Source organism: Oreochromis aureus, linkage group 18 (assembly GCF_013358895.1).
Source record: "Oreochromis aureus strain Israel breed Guangdong linkage group 18, ZZ_aureus, whole genome shotgun sequence".
NCBI classification, from domain to species: Eukaryota; Metazoa; Chordata; class Actinopteri; order Cichliformes; family Cichlidae; genus Oreochromis; species Oreochromis aureus.
The window spans coordinates 22,989,391-23,011,397 of NC_052959.1; the positions used below are offsets into that span (position 1 = coordinate 22,989,391).

Genomic DNA, 22,007 nt, shown 5'->3' on the forward strand with positions numbered 1-22,007 from the left:
GAAGTATTTCCAGTCCATCCTTTGGGGCTATTCCAGGTAGCAAATGTAGAGGATTGCTTCATTTGCTTATATCCTTATATGAAAAGTGCTGTGAACAGAAAATACTTCTCATTATGAAAGTCGGCAAAAGGACGATATTCTATATTAGAGTCAATTATAACCAAATCTAGTCCTTGTTGACGGGTTTACATGTTATTGTGAATGTTTACTGCTGGTTCACCTGAGGAAGTCCGGAGCTCTAACGATCATGTGCTGAAAATCTTCGAGTGACAGACGTCCGTCGTTGTCCAGGTCGGCCTCATCGATCACCTTCTCGCACACCATCCTCACCTCGTCTTCTGTCAGCTCGTTACGAGTCAGCTTGTTCAGCGTCTTCTCCAGGTCTGACTTGCAGATGAAGTCATCGTTGTTGAAATCTTACAGAAAAATAATAAAAGAATATCAACAGGTCAAATAATGCATCAGTGAATTATTCAGTTTAAGCCTTTTTGTGTCTTTGTTGACTGTGAATTGAACATATTTTAGTTTTAGACTAATCTGGTTGGACAAAAGACAGTTTTTTTTAAATATTGCTTTTGGACAATTGTGACTCAGTAAAGCTGACAACTTAAATTTTTTCATCTTATATTTTGTTAATGTGGCTGAAATATTTAGTGTATGATTAACTTAATGAAGAAAAGCTGTGTTTTCTTATAATCAATCCTTTTCATTATAGTGTAACTATGTTACCCTCTAAGCTTTTATCTTCTTTGTTAGTCTAAATAAGGAATGAAAAGTTCTCTTCACTCATCTTATGTGTGTAGTTTCACAAGTTGTCAACTGTTTTTTTAAACCGAGGCTTTAAGGAGCTGGTATATGATCCTAAACTTTCCATTCACCATCTGCTAGCGATCCATAACCCTTCAGCATGATTATACATTACTGTTGATGATTTCATCATACATTTTTTGCACGATAATCAGTTCAGTTTTACTGACAAACCGCTTCTTTAAATACTGCAAGTTTCAAGATATGTTTAACTCCAGTCTGCTGTCTGGGATGTTGGAAACCAAACATCTTCTTTCACAACTCAAATCAGTTGCAGAAAATCCAGCAGTATATCTGCATGGCTCTAACATTAAATTTGCCCGTATTCTAACTAATAATAAGCTTAAGTCAATGCTGTTTTCTGCAGATTAACGTATAGCGATTTTGTTTCCATGATTGCCTTTTGCAAACAGATGTAAACGGTGCATGGTTGTTTGTGAAGAGCAGACTTAACATGAAACATTTCCTTATTTGGTGTAAAATGTTAACATTTAAATGTATTTTTTCAGCTTGCAGTGGCAGTAGGAAGGGTTATTCGCATACTTTGTTATGTACCGAGTGTAGTGAAGTATGCACAGTATGATTTGTGAAACTGCAAAAACTTAAAAATTGGTTGGAATTAACATTGGTTTTAAAGAAAAAAACAAAAGCAATGACAAGCATCCTTGGTTTATGAAGATATTTTACCATAAATTTTGAAAGCATAGTAGGCCTTGAGGTCCCGTGGAGCCATCTCACTGAGGACAGAAAACATGTCCAAGAAGTCGTCCAGTGTCATATTTCCCTCTCCGTCCTCAGAGAAAACCTCAGCGATCCTCTGTCGAAATGGGTTGTCCTAAACAAACAGGACACCACAGCAGTCTAATAAAGAATCAGAGCGTGAACACACAAATGTTCAGCACAACTAACTTCTGCTTGTTTGATGTGATGGCTTGCAGTTTAGTCCTGTTCTATCAAAACTGTGCTGTTTGTGATTTTACTTAAGTTTTGTTTTTCTGTTTGAAATCCAATAAAATCATAAAATTATCTTTAGTAATCACAACAGCTTGGAATAAGCGGCAACCTCGGGCGTGACCCTGATCGTGACTGACTCACTCTCCCTTTCTTGGGGCATGTCAGTGACCAGCTTGTTAACACACCTGTTTACCTTGCTGTCACTGAGTAAAGAGGCATATAATTGACCCATTTCCAAAAAGTGTGTCCTCTGGGACCCACCAACATCCTTCAAGTTTAAAGGAGTCGGGTAACATATAACCGCTCAAAGAATTCTGTCGATTAATTGGTCATTAATTATGGATTGGGAACACAGGGAGAGAGCGCGGGTCTGCAGGGCGTGTAGCGCAGTGGGACTACCTTCAGCTCTGGCATGCTGCCAATCAGCTCATATGGTAACTTCACATCTGGGTGGTTGGTGTAGTCAAGAGGAACGAGCTGCGGTGCCAAATCCCGATAGCGGTAGAAGAGTCTAGGAAAGGTTTAAAAAATTTACTATCAATATTGAATTACAAGATATGTCCTATAATATGTAGAGTTGGACTTTGAAGGGACAAGTTAGAAAGGAAAAGTGAAGTTAAGAACTTGCTTTTCAGCTACGGACACTATTTTGAAAATGGAAAACATTCAAAACTTACACACTTTCCAGCACAGTAAAAATAGCCTGTGATCTCAGTGGCAGTCTGCCCCACATCAAGACAGGTGTACTGATAGTCCAGTTTAGAGTTACAGTATGGTATTGTGCAGAATAGAACAAAATTCAGCTCTGTCAAGCATGCTACATAAGCAATGACTCAGGAGATTAATGAGATCTAACACAACTTATCCTGAGTACATGTTTAGTTATCTAGGTTTGATCTTTTCTGCACTGGAGGGATGTCATAAAGCAGGAAGTATAAACAAAATAACTGAAGTAATGTAGGCTCACCTCAGAATTTCCTTTCTTGTGAAATATGTACAGTCCTGTAAATACAATTTAAATTCAATGTAAGCTGTTTACATACGGTGATGTGTATAATATTTACTCAGTAATAGCAATACATCAATAAAAAACACTTATTTTACACAATTTTATGCATTTTGTAATTATAACAGTAGAGTTGGTAAAGTACAGAAGTAAATTTTTGGAAGCAAATTATCAATTGCTTACAGCACAGGCAAAGTGATCTACTATTATTATTATTATTGTTATGTATCAGCATGTTATGGTGATGTTGTGGTTGATCAAAGCAGTGAAGTTCAATACTTTTTTAATGGCAATTATTTTTGTGTAAATATTAATTTAAAGCACACAAAGTTTCTCCATTAAAGGAGCACCAAAAATCAAATGAAATACTTTATTTATAAATACTTTACTTACCATTTACCATTTATTTACCATATGACATCTCTAACTTTGCACCTCAAATTACTTCTTAGAGTTTTTTTCCATCAATAATGATGCAAGTCAAAAGCAAATCCAGTCATCACACAATATCAGGAAAACACTGACTCTGAATGTCAGGAAGTGCTGCACCACATGGGGTAGGATCCTTTTCTTTTTTGCTAATAGTATGAAGAGGTCTGATTAATCTTGTTCGTAGATGTTAAGCTAATACTGATAACGGTATCTCCATTCATTCTCAGTGAGCCTTATCAATTAATTCATAAAGAAACAGGAGTGATACCAACCTGATAGGCATCTAGCTGCTGTGCCGTAAAGATGGTTTGTTTATTTCCCATGTCTGAGCGCAGAAACACAGAGTCTCAGGTCCATCGCTGCTCCAGCATCAAGTCCTTTTTTAAAGTGGGTATGCTAGTTATGAAATACTCTGACAAAGGGAAGCCAGAGCCAAAGAGGAGATCAGGTGTCTGGCTGCACCAGGGCCCTTTGGTCCCCACTATAATGGAGGCATTTCATCGTTTTCTCCATTGTGAATAGAAACCCCTTTGAGAGTGAATAAGGGCTGTCGTCCAGCATCATGCCAAGTGGTATCAACCCCCTTTGGTGGCACTCTATGGCCAACGCCTTGTTCACCGCTCAGGTTACACTCTTTAGAGACAGGGTTTTGTAGTGGGCAAATAGAGTTTTTGATGGGAGACAAGTTTTGTTTCAGTTGAGAACTTAATTGCTGTATCTATCTATCTATATATATATATGTATGTATATCTATATATATCTATATATATATATATATAGATAGATAGATAGATAGATAGATAGATAGATAGATAGATAGATAGATAGATAGATAGATAGATAGATAGATAGATAGATAGATAGATAGATAGATAGATAGATAGATAGATAGATAGATAGATAGATAAGAAAGTTGTGAAGTGTTTTAGGTTTTAAGTGTTACAGAGCTCACTTAAAACTGAACTTGTGTTGACTTGTGTGCACACAAAATGAGTGCAGAAACACCTTGAGGCACAGACATAAAACTTCCCTTTGATCCTGCAATTATGATTTATAATAGCAGGTGTACAGTATCAACTTTACCTCACTCTATTCCAGGTAGGATGAGTAATAAGGATGAAACTTACCAGAACAACCAGTGATTGCAGTCATAAAAATAAAGGCTCAATAAAGGTTAAACCTTTTGGGTCATATATTTTATTTTGAAAAATCCACATCTGTCTGCAACAACCCGAGATTCTTTGGTCCCGTTAAAGACCCCAAAGAACAATTTCAATGATGCTTCTATTATAGAAAATATTGTGTTTTTTGTCTTCCATACCACATGATTCACCACATCATAATTCATGTCAGACACCAATGCTTATGATGCACGGCATAAACACCTATGAGCTGTTAAAAGACATTAAATGAACAAAGACATCAGTCTAATTCTTGGAAAGCTTCCTAACACTTTGACTTTAGCTTGTGATGCGTTTTATACGAGGTCACAGAGAGCTGTGCCATCTTACAGCTGAACACATACCTTACTGTACTGATGGGGCATCTTTAAAGGACTCTCTATTTATAGTCCAGCATATTCTGTCTTTTTTCTAATGCTCCTATTTCATGAGCATCTTTTTCTCCAGCAGCAGAAGGCTCTGGTAGTTTTGTCTATCTGTCCAAAGGCATGCACGTTAGTTTAACTGGTGATTCTAAATTAGCAGTAGGTGTGGATGCAAAATAGATAAAGCAGAATAACAATGTGGTGTGAAAAAACTCACTGTGGCTTTTAGTGGAAACTGTTTTGAGTGGTCAGTAAGGCTTAAAAAAAGCACCTTTCTGTTTGCCTTTGTTCCTTGCTCTAAGGATTTATATTCCTGGATTGATTCTTGGTATACTCTATGGAGAGAGAGTTAACAAGATAAATCTGAGGGCTCAAAGCAATGAGAGGAACATCTAAACTAGTGAAGAATAACTGGGTGGCAAGAGGAATTTATTTAAATCAACAGTTAATTTACTGACAGTAACAACAAAAGTCAAGGACACTGCAACTCATGAGAATTATTGTTTGCAGAGGAAAATGGTTTAACTGTAAATGTGTGAATACTTTTTAAAATCATCATATAACAACATATAACATTTTGCTGTTACATCACATTTGATAAGCTATTAATTTATTTGTTTTGTCATATTATATTACCACTGTATTTACCTAAGACATTGTGTTCTATGTTTGCTGTTTAACTAAGATTTACTTTCACCCTTAAAAACTTAATCTTAACCATAACCAGTATAGTTATTATAACCATTGTAAATATATAATTGATTCCAAAACAAAACAAACAACAGGGACTATGATAGACATTATAACCTTCCCAATAAGGGCTTTTATTACAAGACTGTGGAGAAGTATAGCTAAATGTATGTTTTTCTTTTAGATTCAAATACATACTCTTATTTCAGGAATGTCTTTTGTTGGTTTGTAGGAGGATGGCCTTTTGTGCTCACTGGACCCAATTCTTACCTAATCGGGGAAACCCCTTTGGACATCAGTGCCCTCTAGTGGTGAAAAGGAAGATGTCCAGTAGGCTAGTGGAGTCCTCTTGTTTGTAAAGTTAGTATTCAAACAGCCTGAATATACTCAGTGCAGATGAATGACATAAGATAAGATGCCTTCACTGTCATTACATACAGTGATACATTAATATTGCAAGTGGTGATATAGTGCCATAAAAAATGCATTACATGCATCCATGTATACACAATAATGCGATCGTAACATGAACTATTTAGAGATACTGAATTCTGATGAGCCTGATCTAGCACAATGTTAGGGATTACTTTTCTCAAAAAGAGGAGCCAGAGAAACACTTCTGAAAGGCAAAAGACGAGCTTTAATACAGATTTTTGAAAACTTACAAAAGTCCACAGAGCTGGAAAACATGGGGTGGAAATAAAGGAAGCTTAAAGTAACTGGAGACACACAAAAAAGACTCATCACAAAAAAAACAGGAAGTATTAGAAACACAAAATAAATATAGACATGAGCAAGGGAAGGCAAGGCAGGAGAGAGAGGTGAATGCTAAGAAACAAGAAATTGCATCCATTGTAATCATATCAGGTCAACAAGTTAAGTTTATACTTTACAAAAAGGTTACAAGCCCTTTTTTTCATATTTCATTTGTTAGATTTTTTGTCTTTTGGTGGTTGGTTTGAATTGTGAAGCTTTGTTAAGCCTCACAACTGATGCAACAGACTGATGCAAGGGCCAATAAACAAGACTTTCATTTACAATATTTATTCAAATATATCCCAACACAAAACATAAAAAATACAGATTTACAAATTTATTTAACATTACTTTGATTATTTAATATCATTTCAATTACTTTCATATATTATAATTTATCATTATTTACATATACTACAGTGTCACATGTAGGACTGGGCACATGATAGTTGCAGTCAAAGTTTCCAGGGTCAGCTGACCAAGCTCTATTTACAATGTTTACAGTTTTTAATCTTCGCAGCCCGATACCAGTGACTAGTTAATGTTAGTGGCACCCACAGCTTCCAGCCACCATGTCATTATACTGTTTTAAAACCACGTTCTCATCATCATCAAAGAAGAGCAAGTTGATGGAAAAGAGCTTGTCGGGCACACAGCACGGCGTCTCAATGCCTTTCACCAGCTTCAAGGCATTGATGATGGACTGGACAGTGGCGTGGTTGGTTGGTTTCATGGTCTGACCCAGAGGAAAAGGGCAGGAACCTTTGCAATAGTAAGCGTTGTAACCCTTTGGTGATACGATCCAGCCCGACCAGCCGATCTCCTCGAAGTCTACGTTGAGGGGAAACCGCTGGCAGTGCGTGGCTGCACCATCTGCATCGTAGCCCAGAGATCGAGCACTACGGGAAAGTGGACCGGACATGGGAGTCTGGGGCAGGTTGGAAGTTTCTGCTGTATCATCTGAATCTGGAGAAAGAAATCCACTGTTTTAAAAATGCAATGTTTGAACTGTTATGAAGTACATTCCATAAACAGAAGAGGAAGCAGTGATGGACAAGTAGATCTAGAAGTTTGAATGTAGAGTGCAAAGAAATATAACATCTAAAGCCCTTAAGTGGGACACACAAAACACTGAAAGCTTCATTTTTCATCAAGCTGTTGAATTGTAAGCATACTCCCAGTTAGTCACAGACCAGTCGTACGTGAGTGTTTCCTTCATAAGCATGCAAAATACTGATTGCACATGTGGATGGAAATATTGTCAGCACTGACCTCAGTGAACATTTAGTTCACTCTTCCATTAAAACTAAAACTAAGGCTGCTGTGCTTATGAATATAGAGACTGGAGGCTGGTTTCCCTTTAACCACTGTAAATCTTATCCACACGGCTCCTATCTTCACTTTTAATTAATATCACTGGGAGTAACTGACATTAAAGTAGAAATCTCACCTTTGCTCGCAAGAGGATTAGAGTAGCGGCCATCATCAGTAAAGAGAACCAGCATGGGCTGTTTGCTGTGATGGTGGTGGCGCCCTGAGGCAAAGCGGATCAGTTTTTTATCCATTTGGCTCCCTCCCAGTGTCCGAACCACCACTTGAAGTCCCAGGTTGGTGCCCTCATCAACCATCCAGGAGCGCACCTTCAGAAGGAAAGGTCATCGGTTTATTTCAGCACTCTCCACTGTCCAGTGTAGCTCAAAACAGATATTTGTGGGCTTTAAAGAGGCGGTGATACTTACTGCGTGTGTGATTGTGAAGACTTCCCAACCAGAGGAGTGCACTGGGATGAGTCGAGAGGAAAGCAGCTTCTTCTGCGTAAAATTGGTTTTGCTGGAGTCAAGCAGCTGATAAACACTGACCTGAAAGAGCCAAATTAATGTAGATAGAATTAGAAACAGCCATTCAGCCACTCAGGTTTAAATACCGGTCTACAGCTGGTCTACATACCTGGCTGAAGTGATGTCTGTTTAACGTCAAGGGTGCCTGAGGTCTCAGCTTATAAAGATGGAGCTCTGCAGCGAGAATCTTCTCTGTTCTTGCAACCATTGACAAATTGAAGCTGAACTCCACCTGATCACTGTACACTGCAATAGAAATGAGAGGGTTAGGGCTCAAATCAGAGTGTCTTCCATAGCAGCCATCCTGGCACGCATGCGGGGACACATCAGATCTTACATTTATCAAAGAAGCTGCGCACGGTATTCCCTTCCAGAAGATGCGGATCCTTGGTCACGCCGTCCACGTCGGCTACCGCGTTGTACAAATCAAGCATGTACTGAGGGGGCTGTTTGTGTCCATGAAACGCAGGGGGGTCATCCATCCCGAAAACCTCCAAAAGTCTCTTTATAGCAGCTGAGCGGACTTCCTCGGACTCTGTCGCGGGGGTAAACGAGTTCTTCGGGTAGTGAAGCGACACGGCAGCCGCCGTGCACAGCAGTGCGGCGAAGCTCATGACAAACTTCAGCATATTTGTCGCGTGAGTAAATTCCCGGTGAGCCAAAGTCTTCGATCTGCGAGCTGCGTGGAGTGACAGTGGGATCCGTGAAGGCCGACTTTTATATCAAATGCCCCCGTTTCCTCTCCAGTGTCGCCAGGCCCTCAGTAAACAGCAGTAAAGATGCTATTTGGTCGCAAATGTAAATCAGCAATGAGCGAATGTAAACGCAGACTAATGGGGGCGTTAAAAGGTGTGACCTTTCCATTCAGCCTGCGTCTGGCAATAAAGGCTCGAATAAACTACCCTCAGCCTACGAAAAGTTTAAATTCTCACTGAGAATACAGTATATTGTTGACTATGTTGTATAATGCCGTTCAGTGATATTAAGCATATTTAATAACTAGCAGCCTGGATGATTTTATAAGAGGCAAAAATCTAAACTTGAAGGTGGAATAAGCTCGGAGGTGATGTCTTGAGGACATGCACTCACAGTGGGAGGTTAACTGCGCCTAAATGAATCAATTAATCTGGAATAGCGGGCGCAGTGTCTTAGGTGAAAAAACCATTAGGTTGACAAAAAGTCAAGTGTCGCTGGGAACACTGTGAGATTTACATAAGCGCTGGTTCAGCTGGATGATCGCCACATTTGCAGTTTAGGTTTTGGAAAACGCGCCACAGTATTCTTCTGGGCCAATCAGACCAATCAGAAATCATTTTTTATTGCACAAATGAGTTATTGTCTGCAACATTATTATGAGTGTTATTTGTTCTTGAGCTCTCACTCCTCTCTGCGAGGCAAGTGGAACTGATTCTGCAGGTTTCTTCTGCATTAAGTCGAATAAAAAAATCAGTTCAGTTCAATTTTCTTATTTTATATTCAAGAGTAATAATTTCTCAGTAATGTCATCTTCTTTCACATAGAAATACTATTTACATATTTCAACTGTAGATGGATTTAGGTCTAAATTATGCGTTAAACATATTATTTCAGTGTTTCAAGGAAACCATTTGCTGCCTTTGATCTTTATGCACGATTAGCCAGGCGCAAAAGGCAAACTGAGGCCAAAAAGAGAAATTTGTTTCCCTCGCTGTAATAAACACGTAAAAGATCAAAGTTTTTTCTGCATGACACTTTGCAGGCAGGTCATAAAACGTTTCTTTAGATGACAAAGTTGAGTGTTCACATGATGGTATTAAAACAAAGCGCTACTAGCACGTGTTTTTTCAAAGGGGGCATTTGCAAAGTTGTTTTTCTTTTTTTTTTTGCGCCTCTTTTCGAGGCTTCTCCAAAGCTTCTTATTGGAAAAGAAGAAGAAAAAAAAGGTTGTGTGTTTTATGATGCATCTGGAGAGGAACACAGACCCAAATATCTTTATATTACATCATGACATTATTAGAATTAGAATTTGTTCTTCACGATATTTCAGATTTAAGTGACTCACAGATCATCTTAAAGACTATAGCGCATTTTTTCTTAGCTTACATACTTTTTTTTAAATACAAATTCTACTAAATATACATGAATTAAAAAGAGGATCACACACTCATTTTTTCAAATTAGATCGTGGATCTTAGATTTAAATCTTTAACTTTTTCCCATCGTGTTTCTTTTGCATTCTCAGTATTTGTAGGCTACAATGGTTTAAGCACAAGTCCTCGTTTATTGTTGTATTAAATTTATTTACAAATTTAGCATCTTACATATATTACATATGATACAATAATAAAAAAATTCACTTTAATATTCACTATTTCGTGGGGTCATCAACAGCTACAGTAAATATGGGGCCCAACTGTGACAACCTCTTGAAGTCTTTCAAGTTTGTTTGTTTGTTTTTTCCAGCAGAGGGCGCTGTGATTAGTTTCGACAATGGCAGGACGTGATGGACAGGATTGTACGAATCTGCCCATACTGGTTTACAAAGCTGTGGCTCTCATATCCCTGAGGAACACAGGAACTGGACTGTCTCTCGGACCACAAGTGGCAGATTTCTGGATCAGATGGACTCCTGCAACAAAAACATAGAAAAAGGCAAAAAGAATAAAATCACTAATCACTTTATTGCTATAAGCAGGCAGCATTTCATTTATCTCTCAAAACATGTTTTTTTTTTAATAGGAAAATGTACAGAAATAGAACTAAATATAATTTTTGTATCTAGTTTACCATTATTGCCAGTATGACAAAATGTACAAGTATTTGGTCTCACACATGTTGTACCATTCTGTACAGTACAGTAAGAAAGTTACAGTAGGATAATTGTGGATCTTGTGATGTCTATATATGCACAACGTCTTTCCCCGTCATGGAAGAAGAAAGAAGAAAAATATTTGACAAATCTGCCCAAAACACTTTTCTAACTAAAAAATATATTGTTATTTATTAGGCAAATAACAAACTGAAATCCAGTTTTTACACTAACATTTGAGCTGGCACACTTGAGTTTGTTAAGAAGAAATTGGTCAAGTAAAATATTTAACACTGAAGCTGAATTTTTCTGCTCAGAAAGGCAAGTTAATAACTGTAAGTTGGCACCTTAATCAAAAAATAATAATGTGCTAAATTTTCCTCCCTTTTTTGTAAAACAGTAAACTAGAAAATTAATTGTTAAGATAAATTATTACATTTTATCAATAAAATATGATTTTTGATTAAAGAGCCTGCACATATTGGTGGATTAACTATCAGAGAAAACCTGAAAAATGCTGAAAGATTCTTATTAACTTAGCTGTAAACCTTGCATTGGGTGGTGGTTGAATAAATCTGTTAAATGCTGCACCTCTTTATGGTAATAAATTCTATCTATCGTTTGCCTTACAAAGTGTAGGGTAAATTTAGATGGTGGATTTTATATTATTTTGATATGGTTAAGATAAAGCATTAACACTGGTTCTCTGCAAACATCTCAAAATAAAGTAGAAGGTGTAAAAAGAACATTTGGTGTAGGAATTAACCCCAAAGTCAACATGCTGAGAGCAGAAGGCGTCAGAGCTCACAAGTAATTGTTATGAGGTGTGCATGAGGCAGGGTGGAGCAGCTGTGTTCACACATACCTGAGAAGGCATCGGTTTCCTGTAGTGCAGCTTCCCAAACATCTGCCCACATCTATTTCCTGAAGAAAATTAGCAACAGAGAGAAAGAGGAATCAGCTCACAGCTGCTCGCAAATATTTACCCAGTTGAGTTGGGGTCCAGCTGCTGCTTAGCATGTTTAGCACTGCTTTGATTCACCACCTGCAGAGGCCATTTGTGTTGGTGCTCCACTCGCACCTTTGGTTCTTGGACATGGCAGACTACCCAAACCGAGTCTTTAACTTAAATCCTTACCGTCTATTAGATAAACGTGATGTTAAAATCAGAGATACTGACTTACTTTGCAGTTGTACGGCTGGTAGAAAGCTTTTTTTTGTGAATTTGGTGTTTAATCCTTATTTGCTTCAGCATGGCATGCAAATCTGTGCAATGGTGCTTTCAAATATTTTTTTTCTGATATCAGTCGGCCTGGGAATTAAATAAGTCGTTGTAAAGTGAAACGTTTTTGTAAGTGCAAAGAAACAGTAAAGTGTTGTGGGAGTATTGACCTGGTTTGACTCATTCGCCTTCTTTATGCAGTTTAGAAGAAGTTAAAATTATGCCAGAGATTCCTGCTCTCCTACAACAATCAAAGCCTCAAGTCTGTGCTTGTGCATGAATACGCATGCAGGCCATGCTGATTTACTTCACACCCAGGATGCACGGAGCCAGCCAGTGTGTTGTTTTGATTAAGTGCTGTCTTCCACTTATCTGCGGTGAACAAAGATACTTAATTATTGTCTGGCACCTGGCTAGAGCCCCATTTCCTCTTGACCTCACTACAAAAGAGTGTGAAACTGCCACCAAGCGTGAATCCTTCTTGCAGTGTGAACTGTGGCATGGGGGCTAATGAAAGAAGGAATTATGTTTATTGCAAAGGGCTGGGTTTGAAATTAAAATGGAAGGGTAGGGATTTTGTGGAAAATTAAAGTTGTAGTAATAGCTTGTAGGTGACACTTACTTTGAGCTTCTCTTCCTTGATTCCCTCTGCATGGTGGACTGTTTCATAATAATACTCCACGTATCGAACCCTGTAACAGCTTTCCTTCAGCTCACAGGCTGCCACAGTCTGTATGAGATCCACTTCGTTAGGGGTTTCCACCAAGGCTGATTCAAACTTTGTGGGGACACAGGAGAATCCATCTGTGAATGATTGATAATAAAAGTAACAGGATTATGATCTGTGATGGGAAGCAGAAATATTAAAAAGACGGGATGATGTCGTCTGGTCCCTGAAACAGAATTCTAATAATTTTTTAAAAATAATTTCATAAAGGGAAAACATCTCTTCATCAACCGTGTGTGGCGGTTTTTTTTAGACCTCTCTAACTCAAAATTACACAGGCAATGTCAATTAAACTGTACCTATCAGTATACCCATGAATATTATATATGTGTTGAATCTATGTGTGTTAATGTATTTCAGAATTATTACTGATTCACTTCCTGACTCTTAATATGCACTAAACAGAAAAATACTCTTGCCTTATAAAGTGGGACAAAAGGTAAACTGACTGTTTCCAAATCACTCATTTGGAATTTTACTGGCGGCTTCATGCTCGCTTAAACACGTCTTCCTCGTGTTTTTTGTCTGTTGTTGTTTTAGGCATGTAAACCCACACACACACACACACACACACACACACACATTCACACACCTGGGGATCCTTTCGACTGGGAACATCCTCCCACGTCAATGACTGTCTCATACGGTGTTTCAGAGAAGTATGTCCTCAGTCCGGGAACTCGGATGCACTGGGCCAGCTTGATCTCACAGTGACAGTCTTCGATGACCTCCACTTCTCGAGGTCCCTCGAACAGAAGAAGCCGATCCACGCGCATCCCAGTCGGCTCACACACCTGAGTCACGCCGCACGAAGGCAGGTGGTTCAGCGGACCTGCGCTCTGTGAAGCAGTGGGTCCACGTGTCCTCGTCTTTATTAAGCCAAGGGGAAATTATTGTTTAAATCAGACAGGCAGAAACATGTTTCCGTGTGCTCACCTGCGCGTTTATTGTAGATTCAGATTTATGAGATAATAAGGGAGCACTTCATAACAATGTGACACTATTAGACATGTTTAAGGCCTTAGTAAAGCATTAGCAAGCGCTTAATTCATCATTTATATAGCATTACTCCTCCTTAGTATGCCATTTATAAATATAGATATGTTATTATGACTGTGATAATGATTGCGATTCTAACTAGCAGTGAAGTAGTAACAGTGATAGCTGTAAATGGTGTAACAGTAACAGATGTTATACTAAGTAGGAGTAATGATATATAAATGATGAATTAAGCGCTTGCTAATACCTTGCTAATGCTAGTGTCACATTATAAATGATAGAAATGATAAGTTTGTGCAAAGTAACCCCACAGATGTTAGATTTACAAAGCAGCACTTTTTCTATATTGTTATTGCAGCTATTCTTATGATAATGCAAGCTTTCACTTACTTTTTTGCTCTTGAGGAAGTCCAGCATTGAAGAATATTTTGAGTATTGCTGCTTTCCTGCTTCATAGGATGGTGTTGTTGGGGCCCCACAATGTGATCTGCACATTCCTACATCTACACTGATGTGACTTCCTAAAATGTCTGAAGAAAGAAAAACGAGGCCGATTTAAAGACAGACAGCACACAATGTTCGTCCTTTTAACAGCATTAGTCTAAACTCATCATTTAGCTTCAAGGCCTGCTTTAACCTGTTTTAACACATCAGAGGAAACCTTGCTTTAAGTTTCTATAAAGGGTACAGTGGAAAGATGTGGGATTTTTAAACATGTGGAGGAATGTGTTTCCTTGCCTTGTCCAATGTACACAAAGTGGCTCTGCCTCTTGCAGCACACTCTTTGTGTAAACAGGTTCCTGTGGTCAACGTGTTTGCTCAGCACTCCCATCACTGGAAAATACAAGAAGCAGCACACAACATTTCCCCTGGTGATTCAACATGGAACTGCATTTCAGTTACAGATGAGCTGTACAGGATTCAGTTTTCTTCCAAGTCTTTTATTCATGAAAAAGATCATTCTGTGGAGGACATTTTAATAAAAAATATTACTTTTAATCTTTAAACCCATCCTTGATCTCAGCATCACACCTTCAGCTACTTAAATTTAAAAGGCGATCATTCGTGTGTCTGAGCGAATTTGTGTCAGTTGAGTCAGTGATTACCTTCTGCGCTACACATCACAGCTGCAGTGGAAAAGAAAATGCAAACAACACTTACAGGTCAAGTGGAGGACGCACAGAAAGAGTAGGAAAGGTTGCTGTATATCCATGGCTTTAGTCCAAATCTACTCCTCAGTTGCCAGATCCTGAGTGTCCCTCTGCCCTCCTCAGATATTTATAAGGGATTGAGCTTTAGCCCCAAATGTCACCTAAAATCCTCAAAGAGGGGCGGTGTCAAAAAAAGTGAGAGCTAATCAAATTTCCATGCTTCTCCAGGCAGAAGCCAACTTCAAAGGAAATCTCTACAGCTTTTCTGTTCCTGCTGTAAGGACACGCTGGCTCGAGTGTGTCGACCGGGCCTCGGCTCACGCTAATGAAGTGCTTAAGTATCCCTGAGTCATTAAAGTGTCACTCATTCAAAGGCATTAATCATCTTTTATCTCAGGGGGAAGGTGTTTAGCGCCTCTGACTTAAAACAAAATCTGTCCCAAACACATAAACAGAATCAGCATGGGGGCTTGAGCCTCACCTTTAGAAAACTCCAGCACCTTTGTGTTTATTCAACATGACACCAAATGGCCAAACCCCTCAGAAGTGCCCTCTGCTTTTAATCTTCACTGAAAGTGGAGGGATTAAGTACTACAAGATAAACTTGTAGAGATACATGTCAATATTACTTCTGATAAAAGTGGATCTGGATGCTTTGTCAGGTCAATAACACCTCGATTCTCTCTCCTCTTCAGATATCTTGGCTTTAGCATTCAGCTGTTTGGTAATCTTGGCATTTTGCTCATTTTTAATTAGTATCTCGACGAGGTGTTAATCCTTCTTTGATGTGTTGATGTGATCCCCTCATTTTCACCAGGATCAGTGGATCAACGTCAAGACTGCCATCAGCACTCAGACATCTTTATTCAGGTGACAGCCCTACAGCAGTTTCAGCTGTTGATTCCTTTCTTTAATTTACTACACATCTCTTTGAAATTCTCTTATAATCTTGGTAATGTTACATTCATAGTAGTTACTTGATTTGATTATGTAGATCACAGGGTGTGTTGCTTTGCTTTTGGTTTTCAAAGTAAGTTTCTGGCTTGTATTAATGCAATCTGGCCACATAGGTTATCAAGTTTGGGTCGCACATTAAAGAAAATTATGGAACATTGTTTATAAAAGTCACATCCTGATCAGCCACAACAAACCAGATGAGTTAAGCACATGCAGGGCTGAAGGATGTGGAGGATGCACCAGGGGTAGCCAGGTGGATGCTATCTATCAAAATAATATTCATATTATTGCCAGGACCAAAGATTTTCTAGCAGATCTTTGTTTTCCAACAAGATAGTCAGGGTTGTTCACTTTACCTGTCTGTGGTTTTAATGTTATGGCCGATCGGTGCAAAATATAGTGCAGCTTTTTGGCATGCTGTCTGATCACAAAGTCCAGTATTAGGATCCCACCCTTTCCTCCACAGATGGAGGTTACTTGAGCTTGTTTTTTATGTTTAAACTTGGAAACAGCCAAAATAAAATCAGTTCACAGGTGACTATGTGACAGTAGAAAAACCTCCAGATGTTATTGGTGAGACTGACTTTCAGTTTGCTTCCATTTAAGAGTCTTTCAAAGCATTGTGTGTGCCTCTTTTACTCACATTGTGAAGTTCTTGTGAATATAAAATACACAGGTCATTGGAATACTTGTTTTTAAATAGATTGTTTTATAATATTTGAAGAGGAAGCATAAATCATTTTTTTTTTTTTTTTCTTATAGTTTTTAAACTGCATTAGGTTCAAGTCTTGATATTGGCCCATTTGGATTACCATTAAAAAACCTTTCAATCACACAACTGTATTCAATTCATCTAATGTAATTTTAACCATACGCTAACAGATCACAAATTTCTTGTAACTTCATCCTGATATTGTATCAGGAAATAGTCCCTTTGTAGTTAATTCACATTCCCAGACAGATCTCTTCTTTATTAGAAGACTACAATACACGTGCTTGGATGATCACTGAGATTGTGATTGGATTATAGAGACTCACTTGTGACATGAACAAGCAGCTTATGCACAGTGACTGCCAGATGGTCCCTGTGTCCAGTCTGGGTAGCAGAGGTTGACGGGACTGACTGATAACACATATCAGTGTGTGGGCTGTCTGGCCAAGTGTCTGTCTGGTGTCATGGTCAATGTCTGGGTCACTGCTTTCCTCTGTAGCCCAGTCACAAGGCAAAGAAGGCACGCATACTCTATTCTCACTGCTTTTAGCTGACTGTTTTTATTTGCAATTCTATTGGAAAACAATGAGTATTTTGAGTTATCAGAGCCGATGTTCGCAATTTGACAAGTATGATAATTATTTTGATAAAATGTTTAAATGGTAATGTCAAAATGTGATCTGTGCTTGTCTTCAATAAAGGCTACAATCTGAGGAATGCATGTCCAGCTGAGCCAGCTGAAGATGCAGTAATCACCCTGCCCCAGCTGGCTGACCCCTAACAATGATATACAGAGGTTAGTTCATGTCTAGAGTTTAAAGAAGCCTCCAAATCCTGTCTATTGTCTGTCTGCGTGGGAGGAGTCCAACACTCTGGGATTACATGGCGTTATGTTGTATTTCCGGATTATACGCGAGGAGACACACTGCAGCGTAGGGCGAGAGCTGGTGCAGTAGCAGCATCTGGACAAGCGGTTCATCATCTAAGAAACTTCTTCTCTGAGCATTTTTCCTGATGCCTGCAGATGATTTTCATTTCCTGTCATACTGCTCGTGTTTGTTCAGACAATCTTTTTCCTCCGGTTGCTGTTTTGTGGAAATTTATTTTCTTGTTAATTTATCAACTTTTAATTTTCTAAAATATTCAACAAGACAGAAAACGAAGAAACTTGGAGGACTCTCTGGTGCCAGGCGAAAAGAATCATGTATTTAAACAACAAAAATAATGCCATAAACGTAGAAAGGAGTAAAAAGAACATAAAAGGGAAAACATGTGAGTACAAAGATGGGTTTTTTTGTTTAATTTGAACATTTTTAACTGCAGCATTGCATTTTATGTGTACATGTCAATTAGTATAATACAGAAATAATCATTCAAAGTAACTCTTGTTGCATCTCACAGTATGATAACAGCTGGATTCCCTTCTTCTTCTCAGGGGCTCACTTGAAGACAATTCCTCGCCAGGAAGATGGTTTTACCGTGATGTCTCCAAATTTGGGCAAAAAGGTGGGGACAAAAGCGAACGAGACGGGGGATGAGGCGGCGATGCAGCACACGGCATTTGGAAAGGCCTTGTATGATCTGACCCATTCAGAAAAGGTGATGAATGACCTGATATTTGGACGTCGAGTAGGGCTTTACGAGCTCAGAGGGGAGATCGGGTCTGGCAACTTCTCCCAGGTTAGATTGGGAATTCATGACCTGACCAAAGGTGAGATTTTTGATGCTTTGTCTTTTGTTACCTTCATTATCACAACTTAGGTCATCAGGTAGGAAATGACTATAGGTTGTAAATTTAAAATCATTCTTATTATATCAAATATTTACATCAGAAATAATCCAGTTTACATCAAGCTTTACTTCCTGTTGTTATCATAAATAATATTATGTTATTTAAAGCAGAAAACAGTATGTGATCCACATTCATTGAAGATAAAATATACAATTAAAGTGCAGGTATAATGTTGAATTGCTCAGAAAAAGCTCCGTCTGCCATGTATCTCATACATGAAGCAAACATGGGCAATAAACTGAGTTGTATTTGCTTATCAGCACTCAATACATAAATATGTGCCAGATTGATCCTTATTAACCTTTAAATTACACTGCATTTCCCATTTAATTAGACTGAAAAGAAAAGATGTACTACAAGAATATGATAAAGATGTAAAATCAAGCTTTGCAGGTGTTTTATAAGGGACGTCTTTCTTAAGTATCTCTGTTATTTATATATGCTGCAAAGTACACAGGGGCTTTTGTGCCAAATGACCTGATTCACCTGTTAGATGTAAGATTTCAGTTGAATGCACAGACATCACTTCAGTCAGTCTGGGTCACTGCAGATGTCAGAAGACAGCTAATCTCAACCAGCCACTAATCCATATTGTTTTGTGCTTAGCAGTCAGTGTACGTGGTGTAATATGGCAATGGTGCTAAAACTCATTTCTATAGGAGATTGTGCAGCGATAAAGAAGATTGAATACAGTAAAAAGGTAGAAAAGAAACTGGAAAAAGTTTTTTTCTGGTTTCCTCACTGTTTTTTCTTTTTTTTCCCCCCCCTTTTTCTCTCATCTTACAGAAAGAGTGGCTGTAAAAGTCCTGGATAAGGTGCGTTTGGACAAACACTCTCAGGGTCTTTTTGCCTCTGAAATCTCTTGCATGGAGAAGCTGGCCCACCCCAACATAGTACGCCTGTATGAGGTGGTGGAAACATTCAAGCGGCTCTACCTGGTGATGGAGTATGCCAGCGGAGGAGAGCTGTTCTCCCGCATCAGCACCAGGGGGCGCCTGTCAGACCTGGAGAGCAAGCTTGTCTTTTCACAGGTCCTGTCTGCAGTCAGATATATGGTAAGTTTAGAGAAACGTTCAGCTGATCATTGCTAAGGTTACGTTTTGCTGGAAAATAAAACAAGTGAGACTTAAAAACTTTCATGAGTTTGTATTAAAGTTCTCATATCTTAAAAAAAGTACTACTGTCAGTTATTAAGTTGTAAAATAACTTTAACAGTCTCTCTTTCCCTTTTTCCAGCATGATAATAATATCGTCCACAGGGACCTGAAGGCTGAGAATATCTTTTACACCAGCACATACTGCATTAAAGTGGGTGATTTTGGTTTTAGTACATCCTGCTGCCTCAGCGATGTCCTTCACACATCCTGTGGCTCTCCGCCTTATGCAGCCCCTGAGCTGTTCAAAGAGAAAGGCTACATTGGTCAGTACGTAGATATCTGGGCAATGGGTATTTTGCTTTACTTTATGGTGACTGCCACAATGCCATTTAAAGCCAGTAACACAGGCAGGCTTAAGTGCTGCATCCTGCAGGGCTCTTATACAATCCCCTCTTATGTACCGCAGTCATGCCAGGATATTATCAAGGGCCTCTTGAGGCAACTTCCACTGGATCGCCTGACTATGACACAGATCATGGAGAGTGACTGGATGAGAGGCATTGAATACCCCCAGGCCTATGCACCTTGTAGACCTACCCCCTTTCATCTGGCTGAACCCAACTACATCCTGACGTCAGATGATCTAAATTTAAAAGCAATGCTGGAGGATCTTGGCATCACCAAAGTTCATCTTCTCAACAACAACCTAAACTTGCAGAGCCCCATTACTGGTGCATATCGGATTTTGCTACATCGAATTCAGAAGAGGAGGTCTGTGGAAGCTGTGGGTTACATTCAGACATGCACCAGAGAGTCTCAGAACAGACTCAGATGGAGAGCAGGTTCAGATGGCCTGCTAAACAAGCGCTACTCTGTGGTCTGTGTCATCATGTAGTTTTTGTTTCTTAAAGAAATTAAAGAGTACAGCACCAGCTTTGGAACACTTGGCTTATTTTCCTGAAGAACAACCATGAGCTGAGAAGAGGGGTACAATTACTAGGAGCCTAGCTCAGCAATAAAAACCTGCAGACCAGTGAATATGGCCCCATAAATGTCTTTATTTTTTTATTTTACATTCTTTTTCATGATATCGTCTTTTGTGATTTTTTTTGTTACTGCTCTATCTATCTATCTATCTATCTATCTATCTATCTATCTATCTATCTATCTATCTATCTATCTATCTATCTATCTATCTATCTATCTATCTATCTATCTATCTATCTATCTATCTATCTATCTATCTATCTATCTATCTATCTATCTGTTGTCATATGGAGCTGCTTAAAGGGTGAAATGGTTTCATTCTTGAGTTGTTTTTGGATAGGAAGTTATTGTAAATGCCAGTGTACACACCAACACACTCTGTGACCATACTTGGCACTCTTTTTTAGCTTGAACAAAGTGAGCATTTAAGCCAACTGAGCCTGGCAGAAATGTTATGAGGGCTGACAGTGACCCAGGTTCATCTTTTGGTAAGGTAACAGGAATGTGGAAATATCAAAACCACATAAATACACGTTCATTTTTAAATGAGAAAAGTCTTGATTGGTTTTAACAATACGTGCATGTTTCTGTGTTTTGTTTCACAAGATCATAATACTCCATATATCTGTGATGAGTTTTAAATATGATTTTAATGTGTTTGTAGGGTTTTTATCCATCTTTTCCCGAAGCTTAGATTCTTTGTTTTGTTAACTCTTGGACTTTGAAAAAATTAATTCCATGTTTATTCATTTCAAATAAAATTGCAAAGCAAACAGCAAAATTATCTTGTTGACACAGTAATGTGTAGCTTGCCCAACAATGTTTATTTTTAAAGTAGACACAGAGATTTATATCTGAAAATCTAGGTTTTTCTAAGTCTGATCTCCCGATTTTTGCAGATTTCCATTTTCTTTCTAAAAGCTATAGCTGACAATTTTTTTAATGCAAAATATTATTTTAATAACATTATAACTTTCCTAAAACTGTATTAAGTTACAGGATCTTCTCTCAGTTAAAAAACAACAACTTGAGTGCTCTGCTACTGGAAGTGCTGTGTCACCTGACTAATTGTACCTTATGAAACATAAGCAGTTGCAAAAGATTTTTGTAAAACAAATATCAGTTACTCGCATCTTTTACCAGTATGACAGGACATCCACCCTTTTCTCTGTTTTGTCTTTTGTCCACTTTCCAGTTAGTGCTTTGACGCTTTGCTCATACCTAGATTGCCAGCTTATGGCTGGCTCTGTACTCTGGGCAGCTCTAGCTTTAGCCATTAGCTTTTTAAAAATGTTCATGTTTAGCTGTGTGAGGGTGATTTAAGCGCCTGATTAGGTTTGATGCTAAACCATATACCTGCACTGTTGTGTGCATGTTATGCTAGCATGAAATACACCGGCTCATAAGCAGACATACGGTAGGCCAGTCACCATTCTGGGCTGAGAATGCTGAGAACTTGATGGATTGCAGTTCCTGGGCAGCGCATTGGTGCAACGTGACTGAAAATGATTGACTTAGGCCAGCGGTGGGCAATTTTCCCAAGGGC

At 38.7% G+C, this 22,007-nt stretch overlaps 4 protein-coding genes across 5 annotated transcripts; 1 reads left to right on the plus strand and 3 right to left on the minus strand.

Annotated features, from left to right (window-relative positions):
• Positions 1-66: 66 nt before the first annotated feature.
• cib3 (calcium and integrin binding family member 3) lies at positions 67-3,522 on the minus strand. Of its 2 annotated transcripts, XM_031730997.1 has the most exons (6): positions 3,472-3,522; positions 2,729-2,763; positions 2,161-2,272; positions 1,495-1,642; positions 221-416; positions 67-88 (listed from the first exon to the last, which is right to left on the minus strand). In XM_031730997.1, exons 1-6 carry the CDS (start codon positions 3,520-3,522, stop codon positions 67-69), a joined length of 564 nt encoding a protein of 187 aa, XP_031586857.1. The 2 variants fall into 2 exon arrangements, with proteins under 2 accessions (XP_031586857.1, XP_031586858.1); XM_031730998.1 differs by lacking the exons at positions 2,161-2,272; positions 2,729-2,763.
• Positions 3,523-6,735: 3,213 nt separating this feature from the next.
• On the minus strand, positions 6,736-8,658 carry LOC116313457 (anti-dorsalizing morphogenic protein). Its single transcript, XM_031731162.2, has 5 exons — positions 8,367-8,658; positions 8,139-8,275; positions 7,931-8,050; positions 7,642-7,831; positions 6,736-7,157 (listed from the first exon to the last, which is right to left on the minus strand). Exons 1-5 carry the CDS (start codon positions 8,656-8,658, stop codon positions 6,736-6,738), a joined length of 1,161 nt encoding a protein of 386 aa, XP_031587022.2.
• A 1,652-nt stretch (positions 8,659-10,310) lies between these two features.
• On the minus strand, positions 10,311-14,280 carry im:7138239 (uncharacterized protein LOC497366 homolog). The gene is made up of 5 exons (XM_039602722.1): positions 14,156-14,280; positions 13,359-13,635; positions 12,662-12,843; positions 11,683-11,741; positions 10,311-10,637 (listed from the first exon to the last, which is right to left on the minus strand). Exons 1-5 carry the CDS (start codon positions 14,258-14,260, stop codon positions 10,487-10,489), a joined length of 774 nt encoding a protein of 257 aa, XP_039458656.1. The 5' UTR covers positions 14,261-14,280; the 3' UTR covers positions 10,311-10,486.
• Positions 14,281-17,552: 3,272 nt separating this feature from the next.
• Positions 17,553-20,417, plus strand: LOC116313455 (serine/threonine-protein kinase NIM1). Its single transcript, XM_031731160.2, has 4 exons — positions 17,553-17,857; positions 18,021-18,296; positions 19,164-19,432; positions 19,614-20,417. The coding sequence occupies exons 1-4, from the start codon at positions 17,788-17,790 to the stop codon at positions 20,367-20,369; spliced, it is 1,371 nt and encodes a 456-aa protein (XP_031587020.2). The 5' UTR covers positions 17,553-17,787; the 3' UTR covers positions 20,370-20,417.
• Positions 20,418-22,007: the final 1,590 nt, after the last annotated feature.